Here is a 23,116-nt window from a genome sequence, read left to right as displayed (position 1 = left end):
CTGCACCTGTAAAACCTCCCCTGGGGCTCAGAATTCCAGGATTTCCTGCATGCCCCACTCCTTAAATCCTGTGAAACCCAGGGAGAAAAATGGGAATGCTGCCTGTTATCCCTCTGCTGGGAAAAAAAACCTCTGGAATTCCATTTCTGCACCTGTAAAACCTCACCTGGTGCTCATCCCAAAACCCCGTCCTGCTAGAAATAAAATCCTGTCAGACAGAAAAAGGGATCTGTGTTAATGAGAATTCCAGGATTTCCTGGATGTTCAATTCTCGTTCCTGTGCAACCCCGGGATAAAAATGGGAATGCTGCCTGTTATCCCTGTGCTGGGAAAAAAAACCTCTGGAATTCCATTTCTGCACCTGTAAAACCACACCTGGTGCTCAGAATTCCAGGATTTCCTGGATGTTCAATTCTCATTCCTGTGCAGCCCAGGGATAAAAATGGGAATGCTGCCTGTTATCCCTGTGCTGGGAAAAAAAAACCTCTGGAATTCCATTTCTGCACCTGTAAAACCTCACCTGGTGCTCATCCCAAAACCCCGTCCTGCTAGAAATAAAATCCTGTCAGACAGAAAAAGGGATCTGTGTTAATGAGAATTCCAGGATTTCCTGGATGTTCAATTCTCATTCCTGTGCAGCCCAGGGATAAAAATGGGAATGCTGCCTGTTATCCCTGTGCTGGGAAAAAAAACCTCTGGAATTCCATTTCTGCACCTGTAAAACCACACCTGGTGCTCAGAATTCCAGGATTTCCTGGATGTTCAATTCTCATTCCTGTGCAGCCCAGGGATAAAAATGGGAATGCTGCCTGTTATCCCTGTGCTGGGAAAAAAACCTCTGGAATTCCATTTCTGCACCTGTAAAACCACACCTGGTGCTCAGAATTCTAGGATTTCCTGGATGTTCAATTCTCATTCCTGTGCAACCCCGGGATAAAAATGGGAATGCTGCCTGTTATCCCTGTGCTGGGAAAAAAAACCCTCTGGAATTCCATTTCTGCACCTGTAAAACCACACCTGGCGCTCATCCCACAACCCTTGATATAAAACCCTCCCACAACTCATCTTCCCCCTGGATTAATTTGTCCCTTTTGCCCTGCTTTAATCCCACGTTTTCTGCAGGCTTCTGGGAAGAACCTGAACCTGAACGACGAGAGCCAGCACGGGCTGCTCATGCAGCTGCTCAAGCTCACCCACAACTGCCTGAACTTCGACTTCATCGGCACCTCCACGGACGAGTCCTCGGATGATCTGTGCACTGTGCAGATCCCAACCAGCTGGAGATCAGGTGATCCTGCACGAGCTGCCAGCATCCCACCTGGAAAACGCCCAAATCCTGGCATTTGTCAGAAATAAACCCCGGGTTGAGGGTTAAACTCAGCCCTGAACCCGCTGCTCATTCATTTTTGGGGGATTTTTCTTTGGTTTTGAAACCCTTTTTAGCTTCCACCTCTCGTTCCAACAAGCAGGAAAAACGATTTTAAGAAAACTCAGGGAATAACTTGGCATCTTTTCCCACCTGTAAAACGCCCAAATCCTGGCATTTGTCAGAAATAAACCCCGGGTTGAGGGTTAAACTCAGCCCTGAACCCGCTGCTCATTCATTTTTGGGGGATTTTTCTTTGGTTTTGAGACCCTTTTTAGCTTCCACCTCTCGAACAAGCAGGAAAAACGATTTATAAAAAAATTAGGGGAATAACTTGGCATCTTTTCCCACCTGGAAAATTCTCAAATCCTGGGATTTGTCAGAAATAAACCCCGGGCTGAGGTTTAAACTCAGCCCTGAACTCACTGTTAATTTATTTTTGGGACATTTATCTTTGCATTTGAAACCCTTTTTAGCTTCCACCTCTCATTCCAACAAGCAGGAAAAACGATTTTAAGAAAACTCAGGGAATAACTTGGCATCTTTTCCCACCTGTAAAACGCCCAAATCCTGGCATTTGTCAGAAATAAACCCCGGGTTGAGGGTTAAACTCAGCCCTGAACTCACTGTTAATTTATTTTTGGGACATTTATCTTTCCTGGGATTTGTCAGAAATAAACCCCGGGTTGAGGGTTAAACTCAGCCCTGAACCCGCTGCTCATTCATTTTTGGGGGATTTTTCTTTGGTTTTGAGACCCTTTTTAGCTTCCACCTCTCGTTCCAACAAGCAGGAAAAACGATTTATAAAAAAATTAGGGGAATAACTTGGCATCTTTTCCCACCTGGAAAATTCTCAAATCCTGGGATTTGTCAGAAATAAACCCCAGGTTGAGGGTTAAACTCAGCCCTGAACCCGCTGCTCATTCATTTTTGGGGGATTTTTCTTTGCTTTTAAAACCTCCTTTCCCTTCTGGGCTTTCACCTCCCATTCCAACAAGCAGGAAAAATGGATTTTAAGAAAACTTAGGGAATAACTTGGCACTTTTTTCCCACCTGGAAAATTCTCAAATCTTTGGGTTTTTCATAAATAAACCTTGGGTGTGCAAAGCCAGATGTTAAACTCAGCCCTAAACCCAGTACTAATTCATTTTTGGGGGATTTTTCTTTGCTTTTAAAACCCTTTTTAGCTTCCAGACTTTTCACCTCTCGTTCCAACAAGCAGGAAAAATGGATTTAGAAAAAACTTAGGGAATAATTTGGCAGCTTTTCCCTGCATCCTGCTGTTCCCAGCAGGCATTTGACAGGCACAGATTGTGTTCCTAAAATACCTTCCTGTCATTTTCTCCCCATTCCAATCTCCAGTGTGGGTGACTCAGTTTTTAGGAAAGGAATTTGTGTTAAAAATACAAAATCCTGGGAAGAAATTTTCATGGGGTTGTGATGCTTTGCTGTGACAAATCCATGATAAAATAAGGATTAAACTCATGGGAAGCTGGAAATGGAGGTAAAATCCTCTTTTTTTCTTGCAGCATTCTTGGATTCTTCGACCCTTCAGTTGTTTTTTGATCTTTATCATTCCATCCCTCCTTCATTTTCTCCTCTGGTAAGTCCAGGGTTTGTTTTCCTTTGTTTTAGGGTTCAGCAGGGAGATTCCCTGGGGATTCATCTTGTGCTGAAGTGCTGCATCTCCAAGGTTGGATTTTCCCTAAAAAACACTTTTTTTTTTTTTTTTTTTTTTTTTTTTTTTTTTTTTTTTTTTGGCTGGAATTCCAACCTCCTTTCTCCACACACCCAGCTTGGAATCTCCTTGAGGAGAGTAACTCCTGTAATTCCCACTCCAAAAAAAAAAAAAAAAAAAAAAAAAAAAAAAAAAAAAAGAAATCCTACAAACCACACCACGAGTAGGGAACACAGCAAAGAATGGAATTTTTCCTTCCACTCTTCCAAACCAGCCCATGCTCCATTGGGATGAAAGGACAAAGAACACAACTGAGCTCAAAGTTGAGTTATTTCTTCTAGAAAAATAAAAATTTAAATTATTTCTTCTGGATTTTTTTTTTAAAGCCCTTTCAGACATTTATCTAATAAATTTTTCCCATAATCAAAGCTGAATGAAAACAAGGCTGAGAGGGAAGGGCTTTCAGAAGGAATTTTTCCATGGAAATTCCCCTTTTTTTTGCTGATGGCTAATCCTGAATTTTGAGCCTTCAGGAGAGATTTGAGGTGTGAGAATCTTTTCTTTTGAATGGAAATCTGAAATTACTCCACTGGGATCCCCATCCCTGGAGGTGTCCAGGGCATGGACCTGGCACTCAGAGCTCTGGGCTGAGTGCCAAGGTGGGGATTAAAAGTTGAATTCTGACCTTGGAGATCTTTTCCAACCTCTGCAATTCCTTAATTCTGGGGTTTGGGGAATTTGGGGGATTTTTCCCGTTCCTTTGGCTGCTGTGATTTCTTTCTCCACTGTGGAGAAACAAAGGAGCTGTTGGTCCTTAAAGGACAACCAAACCTCAATCCCTGCTCCTGCCATGAGGGGGAAATGTCTCCCTTTCCTGGTTTTCATCCCAGTTTTGGGGTTTATTCCCATTTTTTGGCAGGTTTTGTCGTGCTTGGTGCAGATCGCCTCCGTGCGCCGCTCCCTCTTCAACAACGCCGAGCGGGCAAAGTTCTTGTCTCACCTCGTGGATGGAGTGAAAAGGATACTGGAAAACCCCCAGGTGAGTATTCCAGCTGGGAATTGTGTCCTCTCCATCACATTTCATCCCCCAAAAAAATCCTTCTCATGTCCCGCTTTGGCAAAGGGGAGGATTGTGCAGCGTTGTCCTGCTCTTCCCTTTTCCCACCATCCCACCACCAAGGGAGGTTCATGGTGGATATTGGGAACAATTTCTCCATTTAAGGATTGGAGCCATCCCTAGAAATGCCCAAAACCCAGGAAATGTGGCAATTGCTGGCCTGGTTTAATGGGATTTGTCGGGATTTGTTTTGGAAGCTTGGATTGTTCTCCGAGCTCTCTCCAATTCCAAGATGATCCATCCAAATCTGCGGCAGGGGCCAGCAGAGCTGTTCCTGAGTCCCCCTCCTCTCTTTGTCCCCTCAGAGTTTGTCAGACCCCAACAATTACCACGAGTTCTGCCGGCTGCTGGCGCGGTTGAAAAGCAATTACCAGCTGGGAGAGCTGGTGAAGGTGGAGAACTACCCCGAGGTGATCCGGCTCATCGCCAACTTCACCGTCACCAGCCTGCAGGTACAGCTTTCCTTTCCTTTCCTTTCCTTTCCTTTCCTTTCCTTTCCTTTCCTTTCCTTTCCTTTCCTTTCCTTTCCTTTCCTTTCCTTTCCTTTCCTTTCCTTTCCTTTCCTTTCCTTTCCTTTCCTTTCCTTTCCTTTCCTTTCCTTTCCTTTCCTTTCCTTTCCTTTCCTTTCCTTTCCTTTCCTTTCCTTTCCTTTCCTTTCCTTTCTTCCCCTTCCCCTTTTCCCAAAACTTCCCTTCCCTCTTTTCCCTTCTCTCATTCCCTTCCCCTTCCTTCAGCATTCTCTGGAAATCACAGCCAGAGCCTCTCATCCAGGGCATTTCTACAGAAATCCCACACGGATCATCCATGAATTCCTGGATGGAATCCATGTGGGAAGGCAGAGTTGTTGTCATGCCTCCAGAGGCTTTTCTATATCCTAGCAGGGAACTAAAAACACGTGTGAAATAAGGTTTATTTTTAGGATTCTGTCTCAAGTCACTGTTCCTGTGCACTCAGAGAGATTAGAAATAATTGGAATATTGTGGATATTCCCAGTGAGTTTTCCAGCTGTGGGACACAGCACACAGCCACGACCCTGCATGGGAGAAGGTTTAAAAAACAATTCCCTTCATTTGTGGAGCTGGAATTCCTGGGAAGCAGCTCAGTGTGTGGGAGCTGGGGGAGGCCTGGAATTCAGCTCCGTGTCCTGGGAAATTTGGAAGTGTTTCCTGAGTGCTGGGAATGACTCTGATCCAGGAGTTCCCTGGAATTCCTGGTTAATTTGGCAACCAGACCGGTGGAAGGAGCTGAGCTTTAAATCCCTTTCAGGCCAAATTCTGTGGGAAAAGCTCAAATCAAACACCTCAAATCCTGACTCCCTATGTCGTTTTCCTTCTTTTTTCCCTCTTGGTGTTCTGAGAAGTAACTCCCAACAGTATGCCCAGAAATTCCTGCTTAATTTGGCAACCAGGCCGATGGAAGGTGGAAGGAACTGAGCTCCAAAGCAATTCCAGGCCAAATTCTGTGGGAAAAACCCAACCCAAACACCCCAAATCCTGACTCCCTGCTTTGTTTTCCATCTCTTTTCCCTCATGGTGTTCTTAGAACTTACTCCCAGCAGTGTGCCCAGAAATTCCTTGGAAATTTCGTCACCAGGCCGGTGGAAGGAACTGAGCTCCGAAGCAATTCCAGGCCAAATTCTGTGGGAAAAACCCAACCCAAACACCCCAAATCCTGACTCCCTGCTTTGTTTTCCATCCCTTTTCCCTCTGCTAGCTGAGAACTTGCTTCCAACAGTATGCCCAGAAATTCCTGCTTAATTTGGCAACCAGGCCAATGGAAGGTGGAAGGAACTGAGCTCCAAAGCAATTCCAGGCCAAATTCTGTGGGAAAAACCCAACCCAAACACCCCAAATCCTGACTCCCTGCTTTGTTTTCCATCTCTTTTCCCTCATGGTGTTCTTAGAACTTACTCCCAGCAGTGTGCCCAGAAATTCCTTGGAAATTTCGTCACCAGGCCGGTGGAAGGAACTGAGCTCCGAAGCAATTCCAGGCCAAATTCTGTGGGAAAAACCCAACCCAAACACCCCAAATCCTGACTCCCAGCTTTGTTTTCCATCCCTTTTCCCCCTGCAGCACTGGGAATTCGCCCCCAACAGCGTGCACTACCTGCTGAGCCTGTGGCAGCGCCTGGCTGCCTCGGTGCCCTACGTCAAGGCCACGGAGCCGCACATGCTGGAGACGTACACGCCCGAGGTGACCAAAGCCTACATCACCTCCCGCCTGGAGTCCGTGCACATCATCCTCAGGTGAGCCTGAGCATCCCTGCCAGCTCCTCCTGCCCCTGCCAGCCCGGGAAAAACTGGGAAAAGTGGAGTTGGTTCCCCTTGGTTCATTGAGTAACCAGGCCGGGAATGGCGGAGGGCGGGAGGTGGAGGGAGATGAGATTTAAGCGCTTTCCCGGCCAAATTCTGTGGGAGAAACTTAAATCAAACAACACAAATCTTGACTCCCTTCTTTGTTTTCCATCTCTTTTCCCTCAGGAAGTTCTAGGAATTTGCTAGACTGCTAGCACAACAATGTGCTCTGAAATTTCTTCTTAATTTGGCAACCAGGCCATTAAAGGTTGGAAGGTGGAAAGAGCTGAGATTTAAGCGCTTTCCCGGCCAAATTCTGTGGGAGAAACTTAAATCAAACAACACAAATCTTAACCCCCTGCTTTATTTTCCTTCTCTTTTCCCTCTGGAAGTTCTGGGAATTTGCTCCAAGTGTTGTGCTCTGAAATTCCTGCTTAATTTGGCAACCAGGCCATTAAAGGTTGGAAGGTGGAAGGAGCTGAGATTTAAGCGCTTTCCCGGCCAAATTCTGTGGGAGAAACTTAAATCAAACACAAATCTTGACTCCCTGCTTTGTTTTCCATCTCTTTTCCCTTTGGAGGTTCTGGGAATTTGCTCCCAGCAGTGTGCTCTGAAATTCCTCCTTAATTTGGTAACCAGGGGAAGATGGAGGCACCTGAGCTTGAAACCCTTTCCAGGCCAAATTCTGTGGGAAAAACTCAAAATGAAACAACACAAATCCTGACTCCTTGGTTTGTTTTCTTTCTCTTTTCCCACTGGTAGTACTGGGAATTCACTCCAAACCATGTGCCCTGAAATTCCTGGGTAATTTGGCAACCAGTGAAAGGTGGAAGGAACTGATCTGAAATGAATTTTTTGGGAGAAAATGGATTTATTTGAGGGAAAAATGGATTTATTTGGGATAAAATGGATTTATTCATAGAGAAAAAGAATTTCTTTTAGGGGGAAATGGATTTATGTAGGAGAAAAAGGATTTATTTAGAAGAAAATGAATTTATTTTGGGGGAACTATCGCTCTTCCCGACCCGAAGCGTTCCAGGGTGCCGTGAGCTCCAACGTGCAGCTCCCACAGGCAGAGCGGGGACTCGCTGCTCCATTTTGTGTGTCCCTTTCCAGGGATGGCCTGGAGGACCCTCTGGAGGACACGGGGCTGGTGCAGCAGCAGCTGGACCAGCTGTCCACCATCGGGCGCTGCGAGTACGAGAAGACGTGTGCGCTGCTGGTGCAGCTCTTCGACCAGGCTGCCCAGTCCTACCAGGAGCTGCTGCAGAGCGCCAGCGCCAGCCCCATGGACCTGGCCGTGCAGGAGGGTCAGTGAATCCCATAAACCCCGTCCCATAGATCCAATCCCATCCTATAGATCCCATCCCAGTGCCAGCGCCAGCCCCATGGACCTGGCCGTGCAGGAGGGTCAGTGAATCCCATAAACCCCATCTCAAATCCCACAGGTCCCATCCCATCCCATAGATCCCATCCCACAGGTCCCATCCCATCCCATAGATCCCATCCCATCCCATCCCATCCCATCCCATCCCATAGATCCCATCCCAGTGCCAGCTCCAGCCCCCTGGACCTGGCCGTGCAGGAGGGTCAGTGAATCCCATAAACCCCATCCCAAATCCCACAGGTCCCATCCCATCCCATAGATCCCATCCCATCCCATCCCATCCCATCCCATAGATCCCATCCCACAGGTCCCATCCCATCCCATAGATCCCATCCCATCCCATAGATCCCATCCCATCCCATAGATCCCATCCCATAGATCCCATCCCACAGGTCCCATCCCATCCCATAGATCCCATCCCACAGGTCCTATCCCATCCCATAGATCCCATCCCACAGGTGCCATCCCATCCCATAGATCCCATCCCATCCCATCCCATAGATCCCATCCCATCCCATCCCATAGATCCCATCCCAGTGTCAGCTCCAGCCCCATGGACCTGGCCATGCAGGAGGGTCAGTGAATCCCATAAACCCTGTCCCAAATCCCATACGTCCCACAGATCCCATCCCAGCTCCAGCCCCATGGACCTGGCTGTGCAGGAAGGTCATCTGATCCCATAAATCCCATAAATCCTATCCCAAATTCCATCCCATGGATTTCATCCCATCCCATCAATCCCATCCATGCTCTCGTGTCCCCAGGGCACCTAACGTGGCTCGTGTACATCATCGGTGCCATCCATCAATCCCATCAATCCCATCCCATGGATTTCATCCCATCCCCTCAATCCCATCCATCCCATCCCATGGATTTCATCCCATCCCCTCAATCCCATCAATCCCATCCATCCCATCCCATGGATTTCATCCCATCAATCCCATAAATAAATCCCATCCATGTCCCCAGGGCGCCTGACGTGGCTCGTGTACATCATCGGGGCCGTCCATCAATCCCATCCATCCCATCCATCCCATCCATCCCATCCATCCCATCCATCCCATCCATCCCATCCCATGGATTTCATCCCATCAATCCCATAAATAAATCCCATCCATGTCCCCAGGGCGCCTGACGTGGCTCGTGTACATCATCGGGGCCGTCATCGGTGGCCGCGTGTCCTTTGCCAGCACGGACGAGCAGGACGCCATGGACGGCGAGCTCGTGTGCAGGTGAGCTCCACATTCCAGAATTCTGGAAAATTCTCTTCCTGGAAAAAAAAAAAAAAACCACGGAAAGGCTCCTTGGGGTTTTTTCCGGGTCTGGTTCCGGTGGGAAATGCGGCTGGAGAGGGGTGGGTAAGGCAGGGAATGAGGGGAAAGAGCAGGGAAAAGGGAATTGGTTATGGGTTATTGGTTGTGGGAAGTGCTGGGAATTCCTGGGAATGTTGGGAATTCTTGGGACTGTTGGGAATTTTTGGGAATATTTGGTTTGGGAGTGTTGGGAATTGTTAGGAATATTGGATTTGAGAATATTGGGAATTATTGGGAATATTAGGTTTGGAAACACTGGGAGTTATTGGGAATATTTGATTTGAGAATATTGGGAATTACTGGGCTTGGAAACACGGGGAATTATTGGGAATTATTTGGCTTGGAAACACTGGGAATTATTTTGAATATTTCCTCCCTTTTCTCCCCTTTCTCTCATTTTCACTCTTTTCCTATTTCCCTTTTCCCCACTCTTTTCCCTCCTTTTTGCCCTCCTTTTCTCCCCTTACCTCCCCTTTTTCCCATTTCCCCCCATTCCTCCCCCTTTTCCCTCCCTTTCCCCCTTACCCCCTTTCCCGCTACTTTTCCCTCCTTTCCCCCTCTATTCCCCCCACTGTTCCCCCATTCCCCATTTTCCCCCATTCCCTTCATTCCCCATTTCCCCCATTCCCCATTTCCCCCATTCCCCATTTCCCCCTGTTACCATTCCCATTCCCCATTCCCCATGTCCCATTCCCCATTCCCCATTCCCCATGTCCCATGTCCCATGTCCCATTCCCCATGTCCCATTCCCCATTCCCCATGTCCCATGTCCCATTCCCCATGTCCCATGTCCCATGTCCCATGTCCCATGTCCCATGTCCCATTCCCCATTCCCCATGTCCCATTCCCCATGTCCCATTCCCCATGTCCCATGTCCCATTCCCCATTCCCCATGTCCCATGTCCCATTCCCCATGTCCCATGTCCCATTCCCCATGTCCCATGTCCCATGTCCCATTCCCCATTCCCCATGTCCCATTCCCCATTCCCCATGTCCCATGTCCCATTCCCCATGTCCCATGTCCCATGTCCCATGTCCCATTCCCCATTCCCCATGTCCCATGTCCCATGTCCCATGTCCCATGTCCCATGTCCCATTCCCCATTCCCCATGTCCCATTCCCCATGTCCCATTCCCCATGTCCCATGTCCCATTCCCCATTCCCCATGTCCCATGTCCCATGTCCCATTCCCCATGTCCCATGTCCCATTCCCCATTCCCCATGTCCCATGTCCCATGTCCCATTCCCCATTCCCCATGTCCCATGTCCCATGTCCCATGTCCCATTCCCCATGTCCCATTCCCCATGTCCCATGTCCCATTCCCCATGTCCCATGTCCCATTCCCCATGTCCCATGTCCCATGTCCCATGTCCCATTCCCCATTCCCCATGTCCCATTCCCCATTCCCCATTCCCCATGTCCCATGTCCCATTCCCCATTCCCCATGTCCCATGTCCCATGTCCCATGTCCCATTCCCCATGTCCCATTCCCCATGTCCCATTCCCCATTCCCCATGTCCCATGTCCCATGTCCCATTCCCCATGTCCCATGTCCCATGTCCCATTCCCCATGTCCCATTCCCCATGTCCCATGTCCCATGTCCCATTCCCCATTCCCCATGTCCCATGTCCCATTCCCCATGTCCCATGTCCCATTCCCCATGTCCCATGTCCCATTCCCCATGTCCCATGTCCCATGTCCCATGTCCCATTCCCCATTCCCCATGTCCCATGTCCCATGTCCCATTCCCCATGTCCCATGTCCCATTCCCCATGTCCCATGTCCCATGTCCCATGTCCCATTCCCAGGGTGCTGCAGCTGATGAACCTGACGGACTCGCGCCTGGCGCAGGCGGGCAATGAGAAGCTGGAGCTGGCCATGCTCAGCTTCTTCGAGCAGTTCCGCAAGATCTACATCGGGGACCAGGTGCAGAAATCCTCCAAGGTAGGAATGCTGGGCACCACGGCCTGGGAGCCCTGGCCCAGGTGCGGGCTGCTGCCTGCGTCCTGCTTAAAGGGCCCCCGTTCCCTCTCTGGGCTTTTCCTGCACTTCAATCCCATCTTCTGGGGTTTTCCTGCACTTCAATCCCATCTTCTGGGGTTTTCCTGCACTTCAGTCCCACCTGATGGGCTTTTCCAGCAGTTAAATCCCATCTTCTGGGGTTTTCCTGCACTTCAATTCCATCTTCTGGGGTTTTCCTGCACTTCAATTCCATCTTTTGGGGTTTTCCTGCACTTCAATCCCATCTTCTGGGCTTTTCCTGCACTTCAATCCCATCTTTTGGGCTTTTCCTGCACTTCAATCCCATCTTTTGGGCTTTTCCTGCACTTCAATCCCATCTTTGGGGTTTTCCTGCACTTTAATCCCATCTCTGGGCTTTTCCTGCACTTCAGTTCCATCTTTTGGGCTTTTCCTCCACTTCAATCCCATCTTCTGGGCTTTTCCTGCACTTCAATTCCATCTTTTGGGGTTTTCCTGCACTTCAATCCCATCTTCTGGTGTTTTCCTCCACTTCAATCCCATCTTCTGGGCTTTTCCTCCACTTCAATCCCATCTCTGGGCTTTTCCTGCACTTCAATCCCATCTTTTGGGGTTTTCCTGCACTTCAATCCCATCTTCTGGGCTTTTCCTGCACTTCAATCCCATCTTCTGGGCTTTTCCTGCACTTCAATCCCATCTTTGGGGTTTTCCTGCACTTCAATCCCATCTTCTGGGGTTTTCCTGCACTTCAATCCCCTCTTCTTGAGTTCTTCCTGCAGTTAAATCCCCTCTTCTTGGGTTTTTCCTGCATTTAAATCCCCTTTCCTGGCATTTTTCCTGCAATTAAATTCCATTTTCTGGGATGTTTCTTGCAATTAAATTCCCTTTGCTGGGGTTTTCCCTTGTTTCATTTGGAATTAACTTCCATTTCCTGGGATTTTTTCCTGGAATTAAATTGAATTTTCTGGAGTTTTTCCTGGGCTTAAAACCCCTTTTCTGGGGTTTTTCCAGCAATTAAATCCCCTTTGCTGGGGTTTTCCTCGTTTTATTTGGACTTAAATCCCATTTTTTAGGATTTTTCTTCCTTTTAAATCCCCTTTTCTGGGATTAAATCCTCGTATTATTTGGAATTAAATCCCCTTTTCTGGGATTTTTCCTTGTTTTACTTTGAGTTGAATTACATTTTCTGGGATTTTTCCTCCTTTTAAATCCCATTTTCTGGGATTAAATCTTCATTTTACCTGGAATTCAATTCCATTTTCTAGGGATTTTCCTGGAATTCAATTCCATTTTCTGAGATTTCTCTTGGAATTAAATTCCATTTTCTAGGATTTCTCTTGGAATTAAATTCCATATTCTGGGATTTCTCTTGGAATTAAATTCCATTTTCTAGGATTTCTCTTGGAATTAAATTCCATTTTCTGGGATTTCTCTTGGAATTAAATTCCATTTTCTAGGATTTCTCTTGGAATTAAATTCCATTTTCTGGGATTTCTCCCCAATTTCCTTTATTCCTGGGTTCACCTCCTGAGTTTCTTCTCCCAGGTTTTAAAATGGGGAGAAATCCAAATGCCCTTCATCCCAAGGGATTTGTAGCTGTGCTTTTGGGATGAAAAATCCCTTTTTCCAATGGGAAAAAAAACTGGGAATGTTGCTCCAGCATTGGGTTCCAATCCTTCCCTAGGGATTTGTGATCTGCTGAGAATTCCAGAGAAATCCTGGCTGTGTTTGGAGGTGTGGAGCACAGTTACATCCCATTTTTTGGGATTTTTTTTTTTTTTTTTTTTTTTGAAAATTCCAGGAATTTTCCTGGAAAATTTTTCTTCGGTGCGGAACGATGCTGTTGGCCCCCCCCCCCAAAAAAAAAAAAGAAAAAAAATACACATATAATTTTTTTTTTTTAAAAAAAAATCAAAATTATAATCATTTATATCAACCCGAACACCCCATGGGAACATCCCACAATATCCAGTTTCTCACGGGGGGGGAGGGGAGGGGGTGTAAAGTGAATTTTTTTGGGGGGGATCATTCCTAGATTTCCTTTTTTTTTTTTCCATCTTTTGGGGTTTTTTTTGTGGGTTTTTTTTTTTTTTGGGGGGTTTTTTTTGGCAGCTCTACCGGAGGCTCTCGGAGGTGCTGGGGCTGAATGATGAGACCATGGTGCTGAGCGTGTTCATTGGCAAGATGTGAGTGTTCCACAGGAATTCCAGGGATTTTTTTTTATTTATTGATTGATTTATTTGGGAATTCTCGGCGGGAAAAACGGCGCTCGATGGGGTCGGGAATTCTGGGTGATCCAGGGAAGGGTTTTGGGGGAATGGGGATAGGGTGGAGTTGTACAAATGGCACCACTATTGCACAAATTCCAAAAAAAAAAAAAATTTCCATGAATTTCACACAAATTCCAAAAGAATTCCATTAATTCCACCAAAAATTCCATAAATTCCACACAAATTCCAAAAGAATTCCATGAATTCCACACAAATTCCAAAAGAATTCCATAAATTCCACACAAATTCCAAAAGAATTCCATGAATTCCACCAAAATTCCATAAATTTCACACAACTTCCAAAAGAATTCCATAAATTTCCACACAAATTCCAAAAGAATTCCGTTAATTCCACACAAATTCCAAAATAATTCCCTAAATTCCACCAAAAGTCCATAAATTCCACACAAATTCCAATATAATTCCCTAAATTCCACACAAATTCCAAAAGAATTCCATTAATTCCACCAAAATTCCATAAATTTCACACAAATTCCAAAAGAATTCCATGAATTCCACCAAAATTCCATAAATTTCACACAAGTTCCAAAAGAATTCCATAAATTTCACACAACTTCCAAAAGAATTCCATAAATTCCACACAAATTCCAAAATAATTCCCTAAATTCCACACAAATTCCAAAAGAATTCCATTAATTCCACCAAAATTCCATAAATTCCACACAAGTTCCAAAAGAATTCCATGAATTCCACACAAATTCCAAAAGAATTCCATAAATTCCACACAAATTCCAAAAGAATTCCATGAATTCCACACAAATTCCAAAAGAATTCCATAAATTCCACACAAATTCCAAAAGAATTCCATGAATTCCACCAAAATTCCATAAATTTCACACAAATTCCAAAAGAATTCCATGAATTCCACCAAAATTCCATAAATTTCACACAAGTTCCAAAAGAATTCCATAAATTTCACACAACTTCCAAAAGAATTCCATAAATTCCACACAAATTCCAAAATAATTCCCTAAATTCCACACAAATTCCAAAAGAATTCCATTAATTCCACCAAAATTCCATAAATTTCACACAAGTTCCAAAAGAATTCCATTAATTCCACACAAATTCCAAAAGAACTCCATTAATTCCACCAAAAATTCCATAAATTTCACACAAATTCCAAAAGAATTCCATGAATTCCACACAAATTCCAAAAGAATTCCATTAATTCCACCAAAAGTCCATAAATTCCACACAAATTCCAAAAGAATTCCATAAATTCCACCAAAATTCCATAAATTCCACACGAACCTTCCGCAAATTCCACCAAAATTCCACCCAAAAATTTTTCACAATCTCCACAAAATTCCACACCAAAAACCACAAAAAATTCCATAAATTCCCCACAAAACTTTGGCAAATTCCTCTGGAAAATTCCACCCCAGTTCCAGAAATTCTCCAGAATTCCACCAAAATCCATTCCCTCCCTTTTTTCCACCCATTCCCTCAATTTTTTCCATCCATTCCCTCCATGTTTTTCCCATCCATTCCCTCCCTTTTTTCCCATCCATTCCCTCCCTTTTTTCCCATCCATTCCCTCCATTTTTCCCACCCATTCCCTCAATTTTTCCCACCCATTCCCTCCCTTTTTCCCACCCATTCCCTCCATTTTTCCCACCCATTCCCTCCATTATTTTTTAATCCATTCCCTCCATTTTTTTCCCACCCATTCCCTCCCTTTTTTCCCACCCATTCCCTCCATTTTTTCCATCCCTGATTTCATCCCCTGGAATTCCAGGTGCACCTTGACATCCTCAACACCTTCGGGTGATTTTTTTTTCCCCGACCCAACGCGATCCCGGCGGGTTTTTTTTTTTTTTTTGTTTTGTTTTGTTTTTTTCTTTAATTCCTTTTTTTTTTTTTTTTGCTTGTGCCTCAGTGTTACCACATGGAAACCTGGGGGGGGAAAAAAAAAAAAAAACCTGTCAGAATTCCTTAGAAAATCCTGGAAAATCGCAGGGAATCCTCTCAGATTTGTGTTTTTCCTTCCCCAGCATCACCAACCTCAAGTACTGGGGCCGCTGCGAGCCCATCACCTCCAAGACTCTGCAGCTTCTCAACGACCTCTCCATTGGATATCCTTTTGGGAAAAGCTCCCAAAATTCCTGGGAAAAAGGAGGAATGATCCCAGAGTTCTGCTGGAACGGCAGCTGCAGCAAATTCCTGATTTTTTTTTTTTTCCACACACCCCCCCCCCCCCCGCCGCCACCGCGTTGAATTTTGGGAATGAGGTTCAGGGAATGTTGGGTTTTGTTCTCGTGGATCAGAGTTCCCTGACTTTGAGTTGGGTTGTAAGGCAGGCTTCTGGTTTTCCAGGAATTCTGGAAGTTTCAGGAATTCCACAAGTTCCTAAAATTCCAGAATTTCTAGGAATTCCAGAAATTCCAGACCCAGAGTTTTTCCCCCAGGGGAAACAGAAGCACTTGGGTTGTTCTTGGAACAAGCAGAAAATTCCCAATTTATGGAATAATCCAGGCACAATCCTCTTCTCCCTGGAAGTGGTTTTCTGGGAATTCTAAATTTTCCAGGAATTCCAGAAAATCCAGGAATTCCAGACTCAAGAGTTTTTCCCCAGGGGTCTCCCCAAGATGAGATTGACACAATTTGGGTTCTCCCTGATAAAACAGAATTCCCAAATTCCTGAGTACTCCAGGCACAATCCCGTTTTTCCAAGGCCATCCCTGGAAATGGTTTTCCAGGAATTCCATAATTTCCAGGAATTCCTGGAATTCCAGACCCAGAATTTTTCCCCAGTGTTCACCAAGGGTCTCCCCAAACTGAGATTTGCACAATTTGGGTTCTCCCTGATAAAACAGAATTCCCAAATTCCTGAGTACTCCAGGCACAATCCCGTTTTTCCAAGGCCATCCCTGGAAATGGTTTTCCAGGAATTCCAGGAATTCCATAAATCCCAGAATTTCCAGGAATCCCACAAGTTCCACACCCTGGGTGTCTCCCCAAGATGAGATTGACACAATTTGGGTTCTCCCTGATAAAACAGAATTCCCAAATTCCTGAGTACTCCAGGCACAATCCCGTTTTTCCAAGGCCATCCCTGGAAATGGTTTTCCAGGAATTCCATAATTTCCAGGAATTCCTGGAATTCCAGACCCAGAATTTTTCCCCAGTGTTCACCAAGGGTCTCCCCAAGCTGAGATTGACACAATTTGGGTTCTCCCTGATAAAACAGAATTCCCAAATTCCTGAGTACTCCAGGCACAATCCCGTTTTTCCAGCCAATCCCTGGAAATGGTTTTCCAGGAATTCCATAATTTCCAGGAATTCCTGGAATTCCAGACCCAGAATTTTTCCCCAGTGTTCACCAAGGGTCTCCCCAAACTGAGATTTGCACAATTTGGGTTCTCCCTGATAAAACAGAATTCCCAAATTCCTGAGTACTCCAGGCACAATCCCGTTTTTCCAAGGCCATCCCTGGAATTGTCTTCCTGGGAATTTTGGGAATTCCATAAATCCCAGAATTTCCAGGAATCCCACAAGTTCCACACCCTGGGTGTCTCCCCAAGCTGAGATTTGCACAATTTGGGTTCTCCGTGATAAAACAGAATTCCCAAATTCCTGAGTACTCCAGGCACAATCCCGTTTTTCCAAGGCCATCCCTGGAAATGGTTTTCCAGGAATTCCATAATTTCCAGGAATTCCTGGAATTCCAGACCCAGAATTTTTCCCCAGTGTTCACCAAGGGTCTCCCCAAACTGAGATTTGCACAATTTGGGTTCTCCCTGATAAAACAGAATTCCCAAATTCCTGAGTACTCCAGGCACAATCCCGTTTTTCCAAGGCCATCCCTGGAAATGGTTTTCCAGGAATTCCAGGAATTCCATAAATCCCAGAATTTCCAGGAATCCCACAAGTTCCACACCCTGGGTGTCTCCCCAAGATGAGATTGACACAATTTGGGTTCTCCCTGATAAAACAGAATTCCCAAATTCCTGAGTACTCCAGGCACAATCCCGTTTTTCCAGCCAATCCCTGGAAATGGTTTTCCAGGAATTCCATAATTTCCAGGAATTCCTGGAATTCCAGACCCAGAATTTTTCCCCAGTGTTCACCAAGGGTCTCCCCAAACTGAGATTTGCACAATTTGGGTTCTCCCTGATAAAACAGAATTCCCAAATTCCTGAGTACTCCAGGCACAATCCCGTTTTTCCAAGGCCATCCCTGGAAATGGTTTTCTTGGGAATTCCAGGAATTCCATAAATCCCAGAATTTCCAGGAATCCCACAAGTTCCACACCCTGGGTGTCTCCCCAAGCTGAGATTGACACAATTTGGGTTCTCCCTGATAAAACAGAATTCCCAAATTCCTGAGTACTCCAGGCACAATCCCGTTTTTCCAGCCAATCCCTGGAATTGTTTTCCTGGGAATTTTGGGAATTCTGCTGCTTCCTTGACCCCCTGCACGTACAGCAGCGTGCGGAAGCTGGTGAAGCTCAGCGCCGTGCAGTTCATGCTGAACAACCACACGGTGAGCCCCGCCCTCATTCCCGGGAAAAAAAAAAAAATTCCCATTCCTGGATCCCTTTGGAATTCTGTCTTCTCCCCGAGGTCCTGCGCTGCTGGAGGAGCTTCTGGGAAATGAGATTTTAGGGGTTTTGTTTTTATTTTTTAATCGGAATTTTTTGGGGTTTTTTTTTTGAGGGGGTTTTTGGGGTTTGGTGGCGCTTCTCATTCCCGAAGGATTTCTGTTTTCCGTGGAATCCGGGAGAATTCCCGGAGAATTCCCAGGTTTGGAGCGGCCTGGGATTGTGGGAGGTTGGGATTTGAGGTCGGGATTCCATCCCGTGGGTGTTCCCAAGGCACTTCCAGAGGAAAAAACAGGGAATTCCTGAAGTTCCTGGATGATTTCCAGGCATTCCCAGGATATTTTCCAGGAATTCCTGGACTTAGGGAATGTTTTCCCGGGAATTCCAGGATATTTTCCTTGAGTTGAGGGATGATACTCGGGCAATTCCAGGATGATTTCCAGGAATTCCTGGAATGAAGGAATGTTTGTCATGAATTCCTTGAGATCAGGGATGATTCTCAGGCAATTCCAGCAGCTTTTCCAGGAATTCCCAGGATGATTTCCAGGCATTCCTGGAGTCCTCAGGATGTATTCCAGGAATTCCTGAAGTTAGGAAATGTTTGCCAGGAATTCCTGGACTTCAGGGATGGTTCTCAGGAATCCCCAGGCTGATTTCCAGGAATTCCTGGAGCTCAGGGATGATTTCCAGGAATTCCTGGAGCTCAGGGATGATTTCCAGGAATCCCCAGGATGTTTTCCAGGAATTCCTGGAGCTCAGGGATGATTCTTAGGAAACTTCACGATGATTTCCAGGAATTCCTGGAGCTCAGGGATGATTCTCAGGAATCCCCAGGATGTTTTCCAGGAATTCCTGGAGCTCAGGGATGACTTTTCCTTTGGCAGAGCGAGCACTTTTCCTTCCTGGGAATCAACAACCAGTCCAACCTGACGGACATGAGGATTTAGGGAATGTTTTCCAGGAATTCCTGGAGCTCAGGGATGATTCTCAGGAATCCCCAGGATGTTTTCCAGGAATTCCTGGAGCTCAGGGATGATTCTCAGGAATCCCCAGGATGATTTCCAGGAATTCCTGGAGCTCAGGGATGATTTCCAGGAATCCCCAGGATGTTTTCCAGGAATTCCTGGAGCTCAGGGATGATTCTTAGGAAACTTCACGATGATTTCCAGGAATTCCTGGAGCTCAGGGATGATTCTCAGGAATCCCCAGGATGTTTTCCAGGAATTCCTGGAGCTCAGGGATGACTTTTCCTTTGGCAGAGCGAGCACTTTTCCTTCCTGGGAATCAACAACCAGTCCAACCTGACAGACATGAGGATTTAGGGAATGTTTTCCAGGAATTCCTGGAGCTCAGGGATGATTTCCAGGAATTCCTGGAGTTCAGGGATGATTCTCAGGAATCCCCAGGATGTTTTCCAGGAATTCCTGGAGCTCAGGGATGATTTCCAGGAATTCCTGGAGCTCAGGGATGACTTTTCCTTTGGCAGAGCGAGCACTTTTCCTTCCTGGGAATCAACAACCAGTCCAACCTGACGGACATGAGGATTTAGGGAATGTTTTCCAGGAATTCCTGGAGCTCAGGGATGATTCTCAGGAATCCCCAGGATGTTTTCCAGGAATTCCTGGAGCTCAGGGATGACTTTTCCTTTGGCAGAGCGAGCACTTTTCCTTCCTGGGAATCAACAACCAGTCCAACCTGACGGACATGAGGATTTAGGGAATGTTTTCCAGGAATTCCTGGAGCTCAGGGATGATTCTCAGGAATCCCCAGGATGTTTTCCAGGAATTCCTGGAGCTCAGGGATGACTTTTCCTTTGGCAGAGCGAGCACTTTTCCTTCCTGGGAATCAACAACCAGTCCAACCTGACGGACATGCGCTGCCGCACCACCTTCTACACGGCCCTGGGCCGCCTCCTCATGGTGGATTTAGGTGATTTTCTGGGAATTCCGGCAAAATTCCGGCATTTTGGGACCCGGGATCTGGGATTTGGGGAGGTGGAGCCTCGCCAGGAAAAAAGTGATTGAGGTGGGAGAAGGAAAATTGGGAATTGGGAATTGAGTTCGATGCTGAGAACAAAAATGGGGAGATGTTTTCCCGTCCCAAAATTTGGGATCAGTTTTTCCATCCCACCAAGGTTTAGGGATGGAATGGATAGATTTGGGATCAATTTTTCCATCCCACCAAAACTGGGGATAAATGTTCCCATCCCAAAATTTGTGATCAATTTTTCCATCATACCCAGACTGCAGGATGGAATAAAAAGGTTTGGAATCAATTTTCCCATTTCAGGAGAAGATTTGGGATCAATTTTCCCATTCCAGGAAAGTATTTGGGATTAGTTTGCCCATTCCAGGAAAATATTTGGGATTTTTGGGATCAATTTTCCCATTCCAGGAAAATATTTGGGATTAGTTTGGCCATTCCAGGAGAAGATTTGGGATCAATTTTCCCATTCCAGGAGAAGATTTGGGATCAGTTTTTCATCTGAAAACCGGGGAAAAACTTCCCCAGTCCATCAAGATTTAGGGATAAAATTTCCCATCCCAAAATTTGGGATCAGTTTTTTTTCAGGGGAGGACGAGGATCAGTACGAGCAGTTCACGGGGGGGGGTTTCCCATGGAATTCCCATGGATTTTCCATGTTTTTTGCAGGGGAGGACGAGGATCAGTACGAGCAGTTCACGGGGGGGGTTTCCCGTGGAATTCCCATGGATTTTCCATGTTTTTTGCAGGGGAGGACGAGGATCAGTACGAGCAGTTCACGGGGAGGGGTTTCCCGTGGAATTCCCATGGATTTTCCATGTTTTTTGCAGGGGAGGACGAGGATCAGTACGAGCAGTTCACGGGGAGGGGTTTCCCGTGGAATTCCCATGGATTTTCCATGTTTTTTGCAGGGGAGGACGAGGATCAGTACGAGCAGTTCACGGGGGGGGTTTCCCATGGAATTCCCATGGATTTTCCATGTTTTTTGCAGGGGAGGACGAGGATCAGTACGAGCAGTTCACGGGGGGGGTTTCCCGTGGAATTCCCATGGATTTTCCATGTTTTTTGCAGGGGAGGACGAGGATCAGTACGAGCAGTTCATGCTGCCCCTCACCGCTGCCTTCGAGACCGTGGCTCAGATGTTCAGCACCAACTCCTTCAACGAGCAGGAGGCCAAGGTGAGCCGGGAGGAAATTCCCACTTTCCTGTGGGATTTGGGGGGGGGGGGGGCAGAGGGAATTTGAGGTGCCTGAAACCCTTGGGATCAGTCCAGAGGGAATTGGGATCAGTTTAATGGGAATTGGGGGTGTCTGAATCCCTCGGGATCAGTTTAGTGGGATTTGGGATTGGGTGTGCTCTGGAATGGGGATGCCTGTAATTCACTGCATTTTATTCTTCTCTTTCATTCTGTTTTGTGTTTGATTTTATTGTGTTCCTGTTCCTGTTCCCGTTCTGTTCCCGTTCCCATTCCTATTCCCATTCCTGGTTAATCCCGTTCCCATTCCCTGCTGTTCCCATTCCTGATCCCATTCCCATTTCCCCATTCCCATTTTCCCCATTCCCCATTCCCATTTCCCCATTCCCATTTCCCCATTCCCATTTTCCCCATTTCCCCATTCCCCCATTTTCCCCATTTCCCCATTTCCCCCATTCCCATTCCCCCATTCCCCCATTTTCCCCATTCCCATTTCCCATTCCCCCATTTCCCCCATTTCCCATTTTCCCCATTCCCCCATTTCCCCATTTTCCCCATTTTCCCCCATTTCCCCCATTCCCATTTCCCCCATTTCCCCCATTCCCATTCCCCATTCCCCCATTTCCCCATTCCCATTTCCCCCATTTCCCATTCCCCCATTTCCCCATTCCCATTCCCCCATTTCCCATTCCCCCATTTCCCCATTTCCCATTTCCCCCATTCCCCCATTCCTCATTCCCATTCCCCCATTCCTCATTCCCATTCCCCCATTCCCATTTCCCATTCCCATTCCCCATTCCCCGTTCCCCCATTCCCATTCCCATTTCCCCATTTCCCCCATTCCCCCATTCCCCCTTCCCCATTCCCATTCCCATTTCCCATTCCCATTCCCCATTTCCCCATTCCCCATTCCCATTCCCATTCCCATTCCCCATTCCCATTCCCCATTCCCCCATTCCCATTCCCATTTCCCCATTCCCATTCCCATTCCCATTTCCCCATTCCCCATTCCCCATTCCCCATTCCCATTCCCCATTCCCATTCCCCATTCCCATTCCCCATTCCCATTCCCCATTCCCATTCCCATTCCCCATTCCCATTCCCCATTCCCATTCCCCATTCCCATTCCCATTCCCCATTCCCATTCCCCATTCCCATTCCCATTCCCCATTCCCATTCCCCGTTCCCATTCCCATTCCCCCATTCCCCATTCCCCCATTCCCATTCCCCATTCCCATTCCCATTCCCCATTCCCCTTTCCCATTCCCCATTCCCATTCCCATTCCCATTCCCCATTCCCCATTCCCATTCCCATTCCCCATTTCCCCATTTCCCATTCCCATTCCCCCATTCCCATTCCCCATTCCCATTCCCATTCCCCATTCCCATTCCCCATTCCCATTCCCCATTCCCCGTTCCCATTCCCATTCCCCATTCCCATTCCCCGTTCCCATTCCCATTCCCATTCCCCGTTCCCGTTCCAGCGCACTCTGGTGGGGCTGGTGCGGGATCTCCGCGGCATCGCCTTCGCCTTCAACGCCAAGAGCAGCTTCATGATGCTCTTCGAGTGGATGTATCCTGAGCCAGGGGCTGCCCGCCACGTCCCTGGGACCCCGAAATCCCCGGGGAGCCCCCCGAAATCCCCGGGGAGCCCCCTGAGACCCCGAAATCCCCGGGGAGCCCCCTGAGACCCCGAAATCCCCGGGGAGCCCCCTGAGACCCCAAAATCCCCGGGGAGCCCCCTGAGACCCCGAAATCCCCGGGGAGCCCCCTGAGACCCCGAAATCCCCGGGGAACCCCCTGAGACCCCAAAATCCCCGGGGAGCCCCCCGAAATCCCCGGGGAACCCCCTGAAACCCCGAAATCCCCGGGGAGCCCCCTGAGACCCCGAAATCCCCGGGGAACCCCCTGAGACCCCGAAATCCCCGGGGAACCCCCTGAGACCCCGAAATTCCCGGGGAGCC

At 47.1% G+C, this 23,116-nt stretch overlaps 1 protein-coding gene across 3 annotated transcripts in view; it reads left to right on the top strand.

Annotated features, from left to right (window-relative positions):
* XPO7 (exportin 7) overlaps positions 1-23,116 on the top strand; it is a 57,171-nt gene that overhangs the window by 19,017 nt on the left and 15,038 nt on the right. For all 3 annotated transcript variants that reach the window (XM_062510668.1, XM_062510667.1, XM_062510666.1), the window contains 14 exons: positions 1,123-1,288; positions 2,896-2,969; positions 3,964-4,083; positions 4,467-4,613; positions 6,235-6,407; positions 7,572-7,765; positions 8,969-9,074; positions 10,966-11,101; positions 13,250-13,323; positions 15,426-15,506; positions 17,853-17,916; positions 19,795-19,903; positions 21,029-21,135; positions 22,637-22,725. In XM_062510668.1, coding sequence (XP_062366652.1) covers positions 1,123-1,288; positions 2,896-2,969; positions 3,964-4,083; positions 4,467-4,613; positions 6,235-6,407; positions 7,572-7,765; positions 8,969-9,074; positions 10,966-11,101; positions 13,250-13,323; positions 15,426-15,506; positions 17,853-17,916; positions 19,795-19,903; positions 21,029-21,135; positions 22,637-22,725 — 1,640 coding nt within the window. The remainder of the gene's footprint in view (positions 1-1,122; positions 1,289-2,895; positions 2,970-3,963; positions 4,084-4,466; positions 4,614-6,234; positions 6,408-7,571; positions 7,766-8,968; positions 9,075-10,965; positions 11,102-13,249; positions 13,324-15,425; positions 15,507-17,852; positions 17,917-19,794; positions 19,904-21,028; positions 21,136-22,636; positions 22,726-23,116) is intronic.

The sequence above is a fragment of the Cinclus cinclus genome, chromosome 29 (assembly GCF_963662255.1).
Source record: "Cinclus cinclus chromosome 29, bCinCin1.1, whole genome shotgun sequence".
In the NCBI taxonomy this organism is placed as follows: domain Eukaryota; kingdom Metazoa; phylum Chordata; class Aves; order Passeriformes; family Cinclidae; genus Cinclus; species Cinclus cinclus.
Note: the sequence above shows the minus strand (reverse complement) of the source record. Positions and strands in the feature narration are given on the sequence as shown.